We start from the raw sequence: 17,936 nt of genomic DNA on the forward strand, positions 1-17,936 counted from the left end.
TATTATTGTTGTCAATGTAATTTTTGTAATTCTTTTTGTACTTTGTACGTTTTGTAGTGCTTAAGTGCAGGGATGTTTCAATAGTAAATTTGCTAAAGCGATGAATTTCCTGTAATGTTGAATTGTTTGGAAATCGTTTGTTTTCGTAATTGTAAAAGGTATTATTGCATACAAAATTTGATATTTTGTTAGAAAGTGTTCTAAAAAATGTTTAATATTAAAATAATTTGTGAGGTGTTTATTTTAATAAAAGCTACTAATTGGAGCTTCGTCACTTTGTTACAACGATACCAAATAAATTATTATTGAGAAAACTTTCTAATAAAAAAAATTCTCTGTTTTTTTTTAATTTGATATATATAACTTTTATCTAATTATGTATAGAACTACTAAAGTTTTTCGACAAATTTAATTAGCACTGTAAATATTCAGAAAAATATGAATCATCATTTGCAATTTTTGTGCAATTGTTACTTATTTTGTTTTCTTTTTTTTTTTTTTGTGAATAAATAGCTCGTTAAAACGCACCGAGAATAAACAAAGTGTATTGAATTCACAGACGTATACAAATTTCCGTTATAAGTACGCAGTTAATTAGAAAAAAAAAGTATTTTTTGTGAAAATTCAAGTTGAATTGTGGTTTCAGTATAAATGGATTAACAGCGGAGCGTCGATATGGACCTGGTGGATATAGATCAGGTGTTAGGTATGTAATATAGTTTGTTTATTTTTTAATTAGTATTAAAGCAAATTTTATATGTTTTAGATAATTTGGAATTACGTGAAGCTGCAGATGAAAAAAATGCAGTTCTAGAACAACAAACACAAGTGCAAAATGACTGTGCATCGAATGCTGATGAAATTTCAATAGATCGGGTAGGCGCTGGAAGTAGCAGTTGTAACAAAAGTTTTGTAGGTGTTTCACATGTCTTTAACAGTTTGGATGATTATCAAAAAAATGTTGAATCATTAGAAAATGCAACATTACAAAAGTACGACGAGGAATGTAGGCCAATTACGTCTGGCGTCAGTATAGAGGAGGCGCCATTAGAACAAATCAAATCAAAGGAACAACAATCAAAAGATAAAACAGACAATAATAAACCAAATCCAAATACACTATCAAACAATGAGGTTGTGACTATAAGCAGAAGTGTGGAACAAATTGATACTCAAGTTACGGAATATGACATTGAGGATGAAGATGAAGATGAGGACGAAGCTTGTAATGATATACATAGATACACTGAAAATATTGCTGGTAAACAACTATTAAATGGTGAAACTGGAGCTGATATCACAAATTCCATAAGTTCTGATTCTTTAACAACATCATCGTCGTCAACATTTTCATCAGGTCCTTCACCTGGATCTGTTGACTCAAATAGTCCGGATAATGATCCAAGTGCATTACTGATGCAAAACAATGATAATACCGAAAATCAAGAACAGCTCATTGAAGATAATTCATTAAGAGAAGATGAAGGAAATGTTGAAGATTTAGCTGTAGGACTTTCTTCAATTTCAATTACAACAGCTAATTCTCAATTGTTGTTACCTTGCGAAGGTACTGTTTCATCTGAGTTGGGGAATGTGCTTGAGGAGTTGTCTGAGACGACCACATCTTCAGTTTTAAGTCAATTGCATGAAGATGTTGATAAAGCAAAAAATATAGGTGTACAATCTTACCCACAAGCTCAGGTATATTTCACTAGTTTATATTTTTATCATATCAAATATAATTTTTTCTATTTATAAAATTTTAGGAAAACCTACTACCTGAAGAAATTGTTAACCAATCAGTTAATGTGATAAATCCAATTAATGTAGAAGGAACAATGAATATCGTAGATCAAAAAGTTGTAAATATAAGTGATGTACAAAAACCAATAACATTCAATTCCACTATGGATGAGATATCTGATACAGAATTAGATAGTATGCTACAAGAGATGGACATAGATGACGAGGAAGCGGATAGTGTAAAAAAGAAAGATTTAGATTTTAAAACACAGCAAACAGAACCGATTCATTCCGAAAAACCTGATATTGTAGCAGATACTATCCAAGATTTAGGGAATAATGCTGCGGATCAACCCAATGCTGATAGTTTTTCTCAAGCATCGACAGTAGAGTTTTCTGAAATTAAAGCGCAAGCCACCACAACAGCAGCTACCGTTGTAACCGAAGATTGTATACAAAATTCAATCTCATCGAATTCTGATACTTCTTCTATAGACGATTCAGAGGAATTTGCACAGGAGCAGACAGGTGCGCGTCCACGACCAACAACACTTGATCTTCCAGTATCACATACTAATTTGTATGCAAATGCTGGTCAAACACCTCCTGGCGTAAGCCGGAAACAAACAGAAGCACCGCAAAATACTGAACAAGAAAATGGTAGTGATTTGCCAAACGATGCAACAGCAGTAACACAAAATAGTAAGCTTATTAAAGTAAAAGTTGTTTCTATCAGAGCTCTAAAACGCATAAGTTTCTGAAGAGTTTTCGTTTAGTGACTCGCAAATATTCTGAACTATTGATTCGGTTAATGATTTGGTTCAGTTATAATATAAAGTCCAAAATTCAATTGAGAACTTATTCAAATCCTTGCTTTTTATAGTAAGTTAAGTTTATTAGCAGTTGTAAATACCAAATGGACAGCATAAAGCATGACGTTATTGAAACAGAAAATAAATGGTCGTAATAAAAGTCTCAGAATGTTACGAGGTATTGTAACATAACTCCCACTCGTTAAGCCTTTCAATCCTTCATCATAAAATCAACCTTAAGCTAGCTCAAGAATGTAGAGAAGAAAATTCACGAACTAAAGTGACTTGCTTACATCATTAATCTGGGTTTCTGGACATAGGAACATTGAAGAGAATAAAAAAAACACGCTTTGGCCCGTATTGGTGCTTCCTTAGATGCATCCCTAAGAGTACCGGTTTATTATCGCCTGGAGATTGTTAAGAGAAGTTCTTACCTCTTCTTTTTTTATCTTGCTTTAAGAAATTGAAGACACATAGGTTATCTGTAATTTCCCTTTTAATATTATTAATATCATTATTCTACTCATTATTCAGGATTGGAACCCGTACAGAAAACCTACGTATTTTTTTTAATACTCACTGTAAAAGTTGTGGAAACTATTAGGAAAAATAAACAATTAGGCATTTTCTCTGTGAATGGCCTCCAGAAGAAACAAAACAGTACTTTTTGACACTATATCTGATTGTTCATTGGTAGGGATGAAAGATCTGTTAAATTTTCCAAATTCGATAGAATGGATTTACTCTTCTTTCTATATCTTAAGGTTTCTTGCGAGGAATTCAGTTAAATAGTGGAAACTCGTTAATTGTAGGCAGTAGTCAGAAAATTTATATAAAGATCTTCATCGTCATATAAAATAAATGTCTAAATCAAGGTACACATATATTTAACTTTTCCGAATTACAGTATTTAAGAAAATATTCTAGAGCTCAATTTCTGGAAAAGTGTGTTTAAGTCTCAACAAATATTAACACACTGCTATTTGAGTAGTAGACAACTATATTAACTTAATAATCAGTAAATAATAATCTGTACATAATAATCTATAAAAAACTTACTAATATTTCGTAAATTTTCTTAGTTGAAGCATCAGACAATGAGGGATTGGCTGAAGCAACTGGTTACAGCGATCCGCATGCTAATCTCGGAAAGGTTCCTCCGATTTGGGTGCCTGATAACATGGCAAGCAATTGTATGCAATGTCATACAAAGTTTACAATGATAAAACGTCGACATCATTGTCGCGCTTGCGGTAAAGTTTTATGTTCGGTTTGCTGTTCACAGAAGTTTAAATTAGATTTCTTAACACATCCGGAATCAAGAGTGTGCGTACAATGTTATCTTATACTTACACAACGTCAGAATATTGAACCGACTGCGCCTAGCTTGGCAGCGGACTGCGAAGATGTTGTTAATCAATCTAATCAGGTACTTACACCTTCGCGGTCCCCAAATCCAAATAATCCAATGGAGTATTGTTCCACTATACCACCTTCAATGCAAGTAAGTGCAACATCAACACAACCTCCTACTGTGATTGTTCCTGTCGGTGTACTCAAGAAAGATGGCAGTTACTCTTCAAATTCATCACAATCAAGCAACAAAAAGGGTAGAAAAAGAAAAAGTGTTATGTTTAGTGATGGTATTGCACCTGGTAGTGATTTAGCAAACATGGAACATCAGTGGGGTGAAGCAAAGCAAGCGAAAAGAAATAGTCAAGATAAATCTCGTCGTACTAATAATAAACCTCCAACACCTGCGGATTCAGCACCGACTACAGACATAACAGCGATGAGTATGATGGCACAACTATTTCGCGGTGGTATTCCACCCTCAGCAGCAGCAGCTACTGCTTCTGTGCTTGAGCGGAGTGCTAATATGACAAAAAAATTAAATGGTAAGTATAGGTAATAATAGTATTTTTATTATAATCATTATTAATTTTATTTTAGAAGCTGAAAGCAAAGAAAAAAAATCGGTTGCTAAGAGTAAAAATGAATTTGATTCATTTCGTCCAAAGCGCCAATTGCCCTTAAATTCTGAAGACAATTGCTTAATACCAAAAGGTGATAATAATCTCTTACCACCTATTGTTATTAGTAAAGAAGAGAGTAATTGCAATATTAAGCATCAAGAGGTGGATAATAACTATGATCTCATAGAACGTTTGCAAAATGAGACTCTTAAATTTGCAGTGCAAAAGAACTTTTTTGTTTATGTAAAGATTGTTAATTGTAAGTATTAAATTGTATAGTATATAGTATATAAATCCTATGTTGGGAAGAAAGTAATTTCAGTTTGTGTGTTAACACCTTGGATGGGATTAGGGTTGTAAACCACATAAATATTTGAATAAGTTTGGTTCAGTTGTTCGGAAATACTCTGAACCATTGAATGAATCGCAAAATCCGACCTATATTAAGAATAAAATAATATTAGCTTGTTAGTTGATATCTTGCTGATTGCTAGGACTGCGAATCGCATAAATTTCTGAAGTAAAAGATACTTACAATCATTGGAAATCATTGCATCATATATCACTTAAAAAAATCGGATGATTTCATCGGTTCGATCTCTAATCAACCCCTATTCTCTGGGATCCCCGCCTCCACTCGCCACCCTTCACCCCCTATCCTCCATTGACAATCACCTATTCACATCCGAACCAACGTATTTGTCTTGTAAATCCTTACATATTATCTGCTTTCTAGATCCCAGCGAATTAGAACAACATTATTACGATGTAGAACTGATTTAATTTAGAACCGATTCCCAATCCAAGAATACGTATTAATCATGAAATGTGAAATCTTTTTTCTAACCAACCTTTTAGTTCTTAACTTCTTAAAAATTAATATGCTTTAACTCTAATTTTTAATTTAGTGAAATGCTGCATGAATCGCATTGTAATAAATTTTACCACCTGTGGTATGCATCATGTGGGAAATGATGAAATAATTATTCTACTTGAATTTGAAATACCTCCAAATAAGGAAGAGATGTCACAACCACCGATTCCTAAAGATATTTTTGTACATTTAAATGAAATATATAATGATGCAGAACAAGGAAATCCAATTGCTGAACTTTCATATACCAGTCCCAGGCAAACAAACTTCCTGGGTTCACGCGAATATGGAGGATTTTTGTATATACGCACGAACTTTCAATGTCTGCAAGATGTGATAATGCCAGAAAATCCATTCTTAATAGGTATACTAATACATCGCTATGAAGTACCTTGGGCTAAAGTATTTCCATTACGGCTAATGCTACGACTGGGTGCACAATATAGATATTACCCATGTCCACATATTTCCATGATAAATCGTGAGTCAGTATACGGTGAAATAGCGCAAACAATTATTAATTTTTTGGCCGTAAGTTTGTAAAATATATTTAAATTTAAATAATTAAAAATTATTTAACGTTTACATTACAGGACTTTCGTAATTACTCTTATACGTTACCACAAATTAGAGGTCTATATATACATATGGAGGATCGACAGACTACGGTTCTAATTCCTAAAAATCGTCAAGAAGATGTTCTGAAAGCAATTAATAATTCAAGTGATCATATTTTAGCTTTCGGTGGAAATTTTTCAAAAAGCGCTGATGGACATTTGGTGTGCATGCAAAATGTGAATGACAATAGCACAGAAATGTATTCATATTCAACTCAAGCTATCAACATACAAGGACAACCACGTAAAGGTATGATACTATATAAATAGGACCAAGTGTGTCTAAGACTTGTGAATTCTTATAACATGAAAGGTATTATAAATGCATATGCATTGGTTAGGGTATATTTGGGTAAAGAAAGTGTGAAAGGGGAGGGAATTGGGAACAAGAGTGGATTAAGAATGGGTAGTATTACATTTGAAGCTAATCTGGATTAAGGCGAAGAAAACTAGTCGCTTGTCACTAGTCCATGAACGGCCGGGTTTGTTTTTGAGCTATTCGTCCCAAGCGATGACCAAGTGCCGTTCAAGCAAGTCGCAGTGGGTTACAACAACAACAGTCACTTCAATGAGACGAATTCAAGTTTAGGTTCAGGCAAATTATTCCCTGCTGGTTTTTGTTATGGTTGTTATAGAATGTAAATCAATAGCGAGCTGTATACTTAAATACCTATCTGCTGCAGTCAAATTTATTTGTTTTAGAATCTTCTTTCAAGAAAATTTGATGTTCATTGTTTTCAACTTAACATTATACTTTTCATATTACTTTACAATTGCTTACATTTTTATTATATCCGTATAACCTCCGTCTCCTAAAAAATGAATATTAAACTTAATGCTTTACGTTTAAATCTTTAAAAAGATTTATTATCATTGATCTTTTTACTTCTATCTTTGCTTATTAGCCATATTTACAAAGTAGTGCTTCACAATTGCAGCATTGTAGTAATTATATCCTTAAAAACTTCATCTCTGTTAGTAGAGCAGGTATACTATCAACTGATGTTATTCAGCTTTTCACTTGTGATTGGAGCTACTACCTACTGCTATCGTAGAAAATTGTTGATATTACCATTTTTTCCGTTGTGTAATTGTTTTCAGCGGTTATGAACGGTACGTGGTCATCGAATTTGATGAGTAGTTCCAGAATATTGATCCGATAGTTCTTAAAACAATCTTAGCAATTGATTAATTAATGCTAAATTTCACAATAGCTAATATTATTTGACACAATTCGTATATAAAAAAGTTAAGATGTTAGTTTTGGCTTTGCGAAAGCTTGGATATTCTTGACACTGAATTTTGAACCTACTTTGCGGTCTCATATATATAATAATATACAGAATATAAATTTAAAAACATATACATAATAATGATTAGAGCTATCCAACACATGAGGTTGCATTTTATAAATAGTATTTAAGTTCCAAATTTAAAGTAAAAACATTAGAAAATAAAAAAGATTTTCTAACAAAAACCTGTATTGATTCAGCAGCTTATACGATAGGTATATTTAAGTCTGAACCGATATGAATAAAATTTTATATAATCTCTTATATGAATATGAATAAATTCTTTAGAAAATTTTTATTGAATATCTTTATTCTACTTTACTGATGGAGACAATTTATAACCTATCGTTCAGTTTAAATGGTAGTTTTGTAATATAGTTGTCCGATTTTAACTAATGTTACAAAAGATAGTAGTCTGCACCCGAAAAATATATGTGCAATATTTCATTCAAATAGCTCAAAAATTGAGAGAGCAGTTTGGAAAGAGACAGACGGACTAAGCTTCTCGAGCTGATTAAGAATATATATACTTTATATGGATTACAACGATTTTGTCTTTGCGTTTCAAAAAATTTGACAAACCTAATATACCAATTTTACACTTTTTTGTGTAAAAAGTATAAAAATGAATAAGTTTCATTTTTATACTTTTATACAGAGGTATAAAGTTTGAATAGAAAAAAAGGTAGTCCTATAGTTTACAAATTTTCAATGAATCATATTTAAGCATTTACGAATGCATACATAAAGTACCAGTTGTAGAATTTTTAACTAATTAGAATTAATTAATTTAAATTACTTTATTTAAAACGTTTGCAGATTTAAAACCCCATATCTTGGAAATCAAGTTATATCCACATATGAAACATATGCAAAACAATCAAACATATCAATGAAAATTGTATAAATATCAAATGTCGATTTGGACTTGTCGTGGTTGATACTCTAAAGTCAGAGTCCCTAGTATTTAGAAAACTAAAAATTTAATACAAATACAACTTAATTAACAATAATATTCATTTCTCTTCTTTTTATTGTTTTTATATATTTTTCGATTACCTGGAATTTTAGTTACTGGAGCAAGTTTCTTTGTTCTAAATGAAGCACTTAAAAGTACAAGTGGATTAACCGGTAAATGTAGTATAGTAGAAGATGGATTAATGGTACAAATATTATCATCGAAAATGGAAGAAGTACGAACAGCTTTAAGAAATCATACAGATATTGATATTGTATGTGGACCTGTTGACGCTGATGAGAAAAACACAGAAGTTGTTAGTATCAAATGGGTTGATAACGATCGCGATTTTAATCTTAAGTAAGAGTTGACTTATATTACAAATAATTTAATTTATAAACTCATATTTACTAAAAATTACAGCGTAAAATCACCTATAGATGAAATGTCTATGGAAGGAACATCGAGTATGCGGGTTCATGCCAGTTTCAACTATTCAAACACGAATTATTTAATACGTCTAACAGATATCTACATTATAAAGGTAATACTTCTATTTTATAAGTTTTCTATTCAAAATAGAGCTTTAAGTATTTTAATGTTTGAGTATGCTTGAGCCATTTGAAAATTTATTACGTTTGAGTTCTTGCGATTAAACGTACTTCTTTAAAACAAAAACAAAATATGAAATAACATTCAATTCATCATCAAAAATTGAGTACATAAACTGTTAGAATAATTAGAACTTCTTCGAATAGCTCGAATAATTCAAATATACTCGAATAATTCAAATAATCCGAATAACCTGAAAGGGACTGTATGGCAGAAAATTCGAATGTCATACGGAATGAATACGTTGGTTAGGATAAGAGAAAGTAGGGGAAGGGTAAAGATATGGGAAGTTGCTACTTGATATTAGTCAGATTTAAGGTGAGCTACATTGATGGAATAGAGTTATAAATTAATAGGTCTCAAATTAGTGTATTGATTGTGGTATATGAACAAATAGTTTATATCATGAATAGAGTTAACGTTGGAAATTGATATATTATTTCATAATAAGTGAATGTTGAGGACAATATATGTAAGAAGAAGACGTCTTTCATTATTAGAGATTTCAGACGGAAGCCTGTTAAGAACTTTGTTGCAATACTTCTCGTGACCCTACTAATGTTGGCTCAGTGGAAACTGTCAATGTTTTTTTTTGCAATATGAAGAGAGGGTTTTACTGACAAAGGCAGTCAGTCTGTGTTAATAGGAGGAAGAAATTGTTCGAATCACAGCTGATAGTCAATTTTTTTGGATTTCTCAAACTGCTTCAACATCATACTACTTGAACATGGCACTACTTCAAATATTGTTTTATTTTGATTAATTTTAATATGATTATTTTTTTCTATATTTGTATATGCAGTACGATGAGTGGTATAATTCCACTTCATCACAGTTAAGCGCTACTTCAACAGACATTACTAGAATTGCCGAACAAATTGCAAGGAGCACTTCGATGGCTTTAGTACCCTTTTTGGATTTACTTGCTGCAAGTGGAAGTACAAAGATTGGTTTGCGTACAACTTTGCATCAGGATAATGTATAAATAATAAATATACATATTTTTATTATATTATTATTTAATTATTTTTTCTTATAGGTTTGCTATGAAGCTGGTACACGTGGTAGTAAATTACCACCTTTGTATATGAACGCTTTGGACAACCATTTGATTGCCACACTACATAGTGAATCATCTGGCATTGAAGATGCAATTGTATTAGAATTAATATTTTATATATTAAATGTTTAGTTTTCTGCAATAAGAAGAAGCATGTTAACATTTCTGCAATAAGAAGAAGCATGTTTAAAAATTTTGTTATATGAATACAGAATGAAGTGCAATCACAGGAGGCCAACAAATGGCGTTCATTTAAGAACGTAAAATATATTTAATGCTGTGTGCTTGATGGGTATGTAAAGAGTTCATGAATAATTAAATTAATTAATTCTTTTAAAAGGGATGGTGTTATCTATAAAAGTTATTGTTTTAACATGTTTCCTGTTATTTACACTTTTATTGAAATCAAAATGTGTAAGTTGTTAGCTTATTTTAAAAATAATAAATTCAATTTTTTAGTTAGTTAATATTAAACTGTAATTAAATATATCTACGTACATTGTGTATATACTTGTTTAAATATAACTATTGTATTCAATAAAACTTATTTTAACTATTAAATCTAAAAATGTGATTGTCAATTTTACTTTATCATTAAATGCATTGAAATCATCAATATAAATTCATTAGTTGCAAGTAGACAGTATCATATGTCATTAATTAAATACATTTTAAATAAATAGTGTAGCAAATATATAACATAGTTATCAGTAGAAAGGTTGAACATATAGTGTTGGTATATTATATGTCAGGTTGAATGAAATAACAAACACTTCAATAAGTATAACAATCGAACCAGTTTACATATTCAATCCGTGTTAATATTGTCCTAATTTTAACATATATTTCAAGACTACAAATTAATTTAATATTTTCCTGAAGTTCTTTCATTTATAATAATGGAATAAATATATTTAATATTATGTACATGATGATATTCATTGTTAACTTTAAGTACTTAGTTGAAAAAAGAATTTTGCTAATATTGGTACCTGTCAGATTTAAGATGTTGCCTTCATAGAAACACTCCCAATTTAACTACATGAACTGTTATATTAATTTATTTCCTTGGTAAGTCTGTGGATATGAATACCAACACGGTTTGTTTCTTTCATATGGAGTATAGGACAGAAACAAGTTCTTTTTAGCTATATGAGTTACCAAGGACTGCTCTAAATTATGTTTATTGATGTTGAATTGCATTAATCCCCGTACTTTCCCGTGCAGTTGTTGATTTTACTTGGCTTCTAAGGTCTTGCATTGGCAAGATTTCATTGCATTGGCGTTGTTAATATGTGCATCCCCATCCTAATCGTATTTGTTACTTTTTATCTTTGATTAAGAATCACAATATTCAAAATAATATTATTGCGGTCTTCTGTACGGGTCTCTATACTACGCCTTATAACATTACTACGAAGCTCTAAATAGTTCACCGTCTAAAGGTTCTGGGGATGAAGAATATCTTCAGTGTGTTTCAAGAACAGTTTTATCTCAATTGTAGACATCAGCTATATGTTTTTATGTCCAAATGTACCCATAGATTTTTGCGTTACGATTTCGCCCAGATTCGACAAGATTTTTATATCTAAACTCAGGTTAGTTGCAACATTTCTACCTATTCGCTTTCTTATTTCTATTTTAAAATCCTTCACTATCCCCATCCTATCCCATTGTGCAAGTTTTCTCAGCCTCTTATGTGGTTGTTTTTCCGGACAGTGCGGTCTCTAATATCATCCACGTCTTCAATTTCTATTTAAATGGGCTTATTAATCATCGTGTCTTATCGCATTTGGCCAAAAATACCTCATATTCTTCTCAGGTAGTAGTTGATGAAGAAACAACATTTTCGGTGATATATTCGGTATTTGCAATTTTTGTGCTTTAAGAGATATTGGAATGTTTGTGAATTAGGATTGTAAATTACTTTCATTTTATTGATGATAATAATTCTGGTTTTCTGAATAGTGTTTCGACACCCTTCTTCCCATATATATTACCTATTTTATTAAGGCCAAAATCCAGTTAAAAATACTATGACTTTTCTTTATTCGTTTTAGTTAACTCAGATATAAGGTTTTCATATCCTGAAACCGATATAGATATTCTTATTTAAGATCAGAGAGATCTTTAACTAATAAGTTTATATATATTATACTTTTTTAAACACAATACATAGAAATATAGTAGATATTCCTAAAAAATAAAAATAAAAAGCGATATATTACACGCTGTCTAGTTTATTGTGATTGTAGTAGCCCGCTTCAAGCCCTGCGATCACTTGGCTACCAATATGCTTTGTTTTACATTGCCATATCCTATTTGATAGTAGGGTTTATCACGCAAGTCTCGTATCTCGTCTTTGCAATCCGTCATGCATACTACTTTCTACAATATTGTAACGATGATTATAATTGATCAAGGACTATTAACAGAGCTGATCATGGCCATAGCCAGGTGTGGGGAATAGAATAATCACGCATTTTCAAGCTTATAGCGACAATTCTATTTCACTTTTTTGGATAGCAATTTAGAAGTGTAATGTAGTAAAATATCTCCAAGAGAAATGTTTTTTTGATTAGCAAATAACCAGTATAATTTTCAGGATATCCATCCTTCTGGTTTTAAATACAGTTTCATTGGACTATGCTTATGTGACTTTTATGGCCATTTGAAGTCATACCAATAGAATTAAAATAGAGTTTAATTTGTTTTTCGTAATAATAACTTCGCCATTTGCTTAGGGTTAATCCTGCAATACGATGTCCGTTTTATGTTTAATAAATTCGCCTATGACAAAGAGTTATATAGTAAAATTGTGCATAGCCGTAGGTGATTGAAAAACCATTAAAGAATATTATTATTTTCGATGAACCATTTTTTACTGTATATTTTTTCAGATAGGTATTTCTATGATATTCTACATCTCGATAAAAAATGAAAATAGACATACTCTCCCCTCATATAATTTTGTTTGTTTCTTAGATTAGTAGTATGTTTCTACTGGATTCGTTAGACTAATTAACTTACTTAAGATTGCTTGAATTACTTGAATCTCAAGTAAGTTAACTGGTCTAACGAAGACAGTGGAAATATACTTTAAGGAAATACGTTCTATCTTTCAAGTAATTTGCATAGTTCATTTTTGTTGCAAAGGCTGACTCTCAAAACAGTTGTACTGTTTAAATATATTCTGAATATCTGAAACAACATAAAAAAGAAGTTCTTTTAGCGCTAAGATTATACTTATTAGTTAATTAACCAGTAATGATCGTTTAAAACAAAACGTTTCTTTTAACTTACGTCGGTAGCTTTTTATTATTCATAAAATAATGTCATATAGTTTTGAACTCTGAGCTACTCTTAAATTAAATACTTGAAATTAAAACGAATATTACGACACAATTAAAATATAATTTGTTATAACTTTATTTTATTATAAAATTGTTTGTTTTTATGCAAAATGGATTTTCACTCAAACATATTTATTACAACATAAATTACAAATTTAACAACTAACATTAGTAAAAATGTGTGTAAAATTTTTAGGCTATAACTGGTATAAAAATAATGACTAAAATTAAACAAATAAAAACTTTAATGAAGTTTACTAATGTAGTCTGAAATTGAAAAATTTACTGAAGTATGCATAATTTAATTATAATAATTTTTATATTTTTTTATATATGCACTCATAAAAGTACATCTATAGAAGGTAAATAACACTAACTAAATTTTTTTAAGCACAACTGTAGAACCTCAATTTATTAAAATAGTTTGTGAGTAAATCTAGTTGAGGAAGAACTTAGCGAATTATATTAACAAAATTTCAAATTATATATATTACATATATTGTATAAAATTAGATTTTAAGAAGTTTTTTGTTCATTTGACATTTTGTTAATTTCAAGCGTCACGTCTAAAATCAGTACGCGACGTCAGTCCTCTCATAATAAATTGTGCGAATGTTTTGAATGTGTGAAATGATTAGAGTTCATCGTGCTTGGGACCAGAGAACTCATCATGTGAAATGAAACCGTTCTTGTCTTTGTCTTCATGTTGGAAGATTTCTTCTACTAGTTTGTCGTTTTCACGCAACATATTCTTTAGTTCATCTGAATCTTGTCCTTCGACGGCTGTCATTTGTTTCTTCAAATATTCGCTGACCTAAATGGCAGAAGAAAAGAATTGTGAAATTGAATATTAAAATAGGGATGTAGATATCATAGCGAATAAAAATTGTATATTAACAGAAAAACATAATAGAAGCTGGAAATTTAAACGATATGGTTTAGTTACAATAATATTAAAATATAATATTAATTGAATTGTTGAAATAAAGTCAGTCAAGTGACTTTTGAATGGTTAATCACTAAATACTTATAAATTAATTATGTTTATTGAATGGTTAATCACTAAATACGAATAAAATGAGTTTTTGATATTCTACTGTAGAATAATACGGATTCTTTCTTTTGTACTAGTTTTTTTTTTCGTTCCCTTTCTCACTTTTTCACATTCTGCCTTTCTCTTCCCACTTTCTCCATTAAACTCTGCCACTCTCTTCTATGTCTGTCTATCATGCTTTGTTGATCCTTCCTCCCCTTTTCATCATCTCTCATTCTTTCCTTCCACATCTATCTCACTTATCTTACTTTATCTCACTTATCTTACTTTATCTCACTTATCTTACTTTATCTCACTTATCTTACTTTATCTCTCTTCTTTTACTCGTCTCTTTTCATACCTTGTTCTTCTCTTATTCCCTCTCTCGCACATCATCTTTCACTCTCTTTTTTAATTTTCTTCTTCTCCACTACATCGGGAGAAAAAACCTACAAGTAGCATAATTGTATGCATTCGATGGTACCTAGAAGATTTTTAATAACTACAACTCAATTAGTGAATTCTATTCACTAAAATATATGCAAATGCAGTTTCTCACTGGACTGAGATTCTATTTATTTCTTCTATTTTGTTTGATCAAACGCTAGTTAGTGTTTAATGCATTTTTACACAATAGTGTCTGTGACCATTTGGATAATCCACTGCAATAACAGCGCCGTTAAGTTCTGATCATAACTTATTCAAATGATTTTATAGAAGTATACTTTAAAGCCCAACATATATTCATCTCTTTACTATATCTCTAATTGGTATCGCAATCAGGTATTACATAAAGATGTGAAGTCTGCATTTTGTAACCAGTCTTGATAAACTAGCTCAACCTCTTGGAGTGAAAAGTAATAATAAGTAGAAGTGGGAATGGGAATGGTTCGCATAGAATGCAGTATATATTAAACAAATAGAGGAGGGGAATGAATGGGGAATGAAATCAGTATTTAATACATACAATTCTAAAGAACATGGAGGCAGGATTAAATGTTACATAAATCTGATGAAAGCTTCACAAATGTTCACCGGTTTCACAAAAGCGTTATTATATTTTCATATTTGCATTTATTATTATATTATAACGATGAATTTTTTTCTCGAGCTCTTCAAACAGATCTGGCAATTAATTAACAAGAATACAAGTAAACTAACCGCGTTCATTCAGTATAAAATTTATTTTCGTAATAGATGAAAGTAAAATTTTTGCAAGAATCAATTTTTCCCAATTTAAAACCGGACAAATATTTAATGTTTTTTACAAAGACACGTAAAATATTCAACGTGTTTTACAAGATCCAGTACTAATATCTTTTCAAAAAATAATATCCTTAAAGGTGGTATAGAACCTAACATAGATTACCTTATATAAGAGAGGTCGTTATATGATAAATTTTCCAGTTGGCATAGTTTAAAATAGAAAATTAAGATTTTTCGAAAAAAAACTATATAGTATCGGTTCTTTATATATTATATTCTGATTACAGCTCTTATTGAACTAAAGTTACTTGTCGTCCCGAAATCAGACAACCAATTGTCGCTCTCTTTCTTTAAAGTTCCACTGTTTGCAAGGATGGTAAACACTTAATAACCAAATCTTTTCTTAGTCTTAAAAATTTGACTTTTCATAATAAAGTAATATTTTCAGAATAAGTAATTAGAAAGAAAGGTCGGATAGAATTTCACAAAAAGTTAGATTACTACACATACAAGCATTATAGTTATGAAGTAATATACTTTTAACAATCGTATCCTTTACCAAGAGGCAAAGTAAAGAACCGCAAACCAATTTTAAAATATTTTAGATATCACCGCATATCCACCAAATTGAGCATATGAACAGATACAAATTAATGATGAGAGAAAATAGATCCATACATATATAACTACCTCTTCACGGCTCAATTGCTTGTCGTTGTTTTCATCGATTTCCTTGAATACATTTGTGGCTGGTGGTGATTGACTTATGTTGATGAGTTCCACATCGAACAAGAGTGTAGCTTTTGCTGGAATAACATTTCCAGCACCACGATCACCATAACCCAACTCTGGTGGAATAACTAATTTACGTTTTTCACCTAAAATAAAATAAAATAAAATATTAATATAAATTTGTAAGCAAAAAAGATAAAAGCTTTAAAATTGTAAATTAGCTTACCAACACACATATCAAGTAGTCCTTGATCCCAGCCTTTTATCACTTGCCCAGCGCCTATTTGGAACGTAAACGGTTGATCACGGTCAAAACTGTAAATAAAAAGCAAATGTTAATTAACTATTAAATTAATAAAATTTTGTTTATATTAAAAGGCAATTAATAGAAGTAATTATGGTTGTGAATTTTTTAAATAATTAGTTTTTCAGACAAACAATTCAAGTGGAAGTGGAAACATTTATCAACCTATTTTCCGCTGTTATGCCTCCAAAAAAAAAAACTATATTTGTACGATGCGTGTTTTTCCATTTTAATATATTTTAAATAATAGAATTTACATCTTTCGAAAAACAATTCATCACTAAAACCGACAAACATGACTGAATTCCCCACTGCACAGTTCTCCATGAGATGAATTCATCATTTTTTACTCGTATTTTCGCAGGACTTTTGAATATTTAATCATTTTTCCTTCCATAATCGAGTATGTGTGACACTTAAAAATGCGCTTCCTGAATCTTTTTTAAACTTTTTTATACTTGCTAGTAAAATACTGGCAATGGGGGAGACTTTATTAAATATTAATTCGCTTATGATGAAAAACGATGCGAATATTTGACACAATTTTCCGGCTCTTCTGCGCATTCAAAACTCTCCTCATAAGAACTCTGTTTGAATTTATAGGAGGAAGTGAATGTTGTTATTTGCATATAACAGCGCGTAAATGTCTGCATTGTATATATGTTATGTTTATATTAGTTGTCATTACTTAACCAAACCAGTAATTTAAATAATCCAATTAAAGTAGCATGATTAAATTCGTCGTATTATGAATCCATACCAGTAAATAATGTTTTCGTTTACTAAACTAATACAATTTGAGTTTGGGACGACAAGAAAACCAAAGCTCATATAAGTTTAAGGTTATGTTGTATAACTGACGGCTAACACCCACATACTTCAAACATTTAATGGCCAATTGCGATACCATTAGCAGTAGGATTTCACACTCGCTACTGTGTTTTATAAACTATTTTATTTATTTAATGAATTTTGGCAAGTTTTCGTTTAGGGTCGAAAGGTTAACTGGTGATAGCATTTCATGATTCTAAAAAAGGTAATCAAATAAGTGCTATATATTCTTAAATTTTTTCTCAATAAATTTATTGATTATTACTAGACATGTAGCATGATGCTATCACACATCGTTTAAGTTGAAATCGTATTTTTTTCATGACACAAAAATCGCTGGTCGTGTTCTTGTAGTGTTCTAAACTAATAGAAGAAGCGCTGTAAGGTCATTTCCATTCTCACAAAAAAAAAAAAATCTCCAGTCCAATTATGCTTCCAGATCACATACGACACCAAGCTATTTCAATAATGTTCACAATTAATGGTAAATGCAATGCAACTATCATATTGTAAAAGAATATAGTCTAATTACT

The 17,936-nt window shown here is 30.6% G+C and overlaps 2 protein-coding genes across 2 annotated transcripts; one reads left to right on the top strand and one right to left on the bottom strand.

The window, feature by feature from the left end:
* Positions 1 to 62: 62 nt before the first annotated feature.
* LOC119677378 (zinc finger FYVE domain-containing protein 9-like) lies at positions 63 to 10,384 on the top strand. The gene is made up of 12 exons (XM_038088701.1): positions 63 to 158; positions 514 to 706; positions 767 to 1,701; positions 1,767 to 2,445; positions 3,638 to 4,453; positions 4,509 to 4,790; positions 5,440 to 5,936; positions 5,999 to 6,272; positions 8,386 to 8,632; positions 8,696 to 8,816; positions 9,687 to 9,863; positions 9,924 to 10,384. Exons 2-12 carry the CDS (start codon positions 676 to 678, stop codon positions 10,074 to 10,076), a joined length of 4,212 nt encoding a protein of 1,403 aa, XP_037944629.1. The 5' UTR covers positions 63 to 158; positions 514 to 675; the 3' UTR covers positions 10,077 to 10,384.
* A 3,188-nt stretch (positions 10,385 to 13,572) lies between these two features.
* On the bottom strand, positions 13,573 to 17,482 carry LOC119674683 (peptidyl-prolyl cis-trans isomerase FKBP14-like). Its single transcript, XM_038085837.1, has 4 exons — positions 17,451 to 17,482; positions 16,495 to 16,583; positions 16,227 to 16,414; positions 13,573 to 14,111 (listed from the first exon to the last, which is right to left on the bottom strand). Exons 1-4 carry the CDS (start codon positions 17,480 to 17,482, stop codon positions 13,932 to 13,934), a joined length of 489 nt encoding a protein of 162 aa, XP_037941765.1. The 3' UTR covers positions 13,573 to 13,931.
* Positions 17,483 to 17,936: the final 454 nt, after the last annotated feature.

This window comes from Teleopsis dalmanni, chromosome 2 (assembly GCF_002237135.1).
Source record: "Teleopsis dalmanni isolate 2A chromosome 2, ASM223713v2, whole genome shotgun sequence".
Taxonomy (NCBI): Eukaryota; Metazoa; Arthropoda; class Insecta; order Diptera; family Diopsidae; genus Teleopsis; species Teleopsis dalmanni.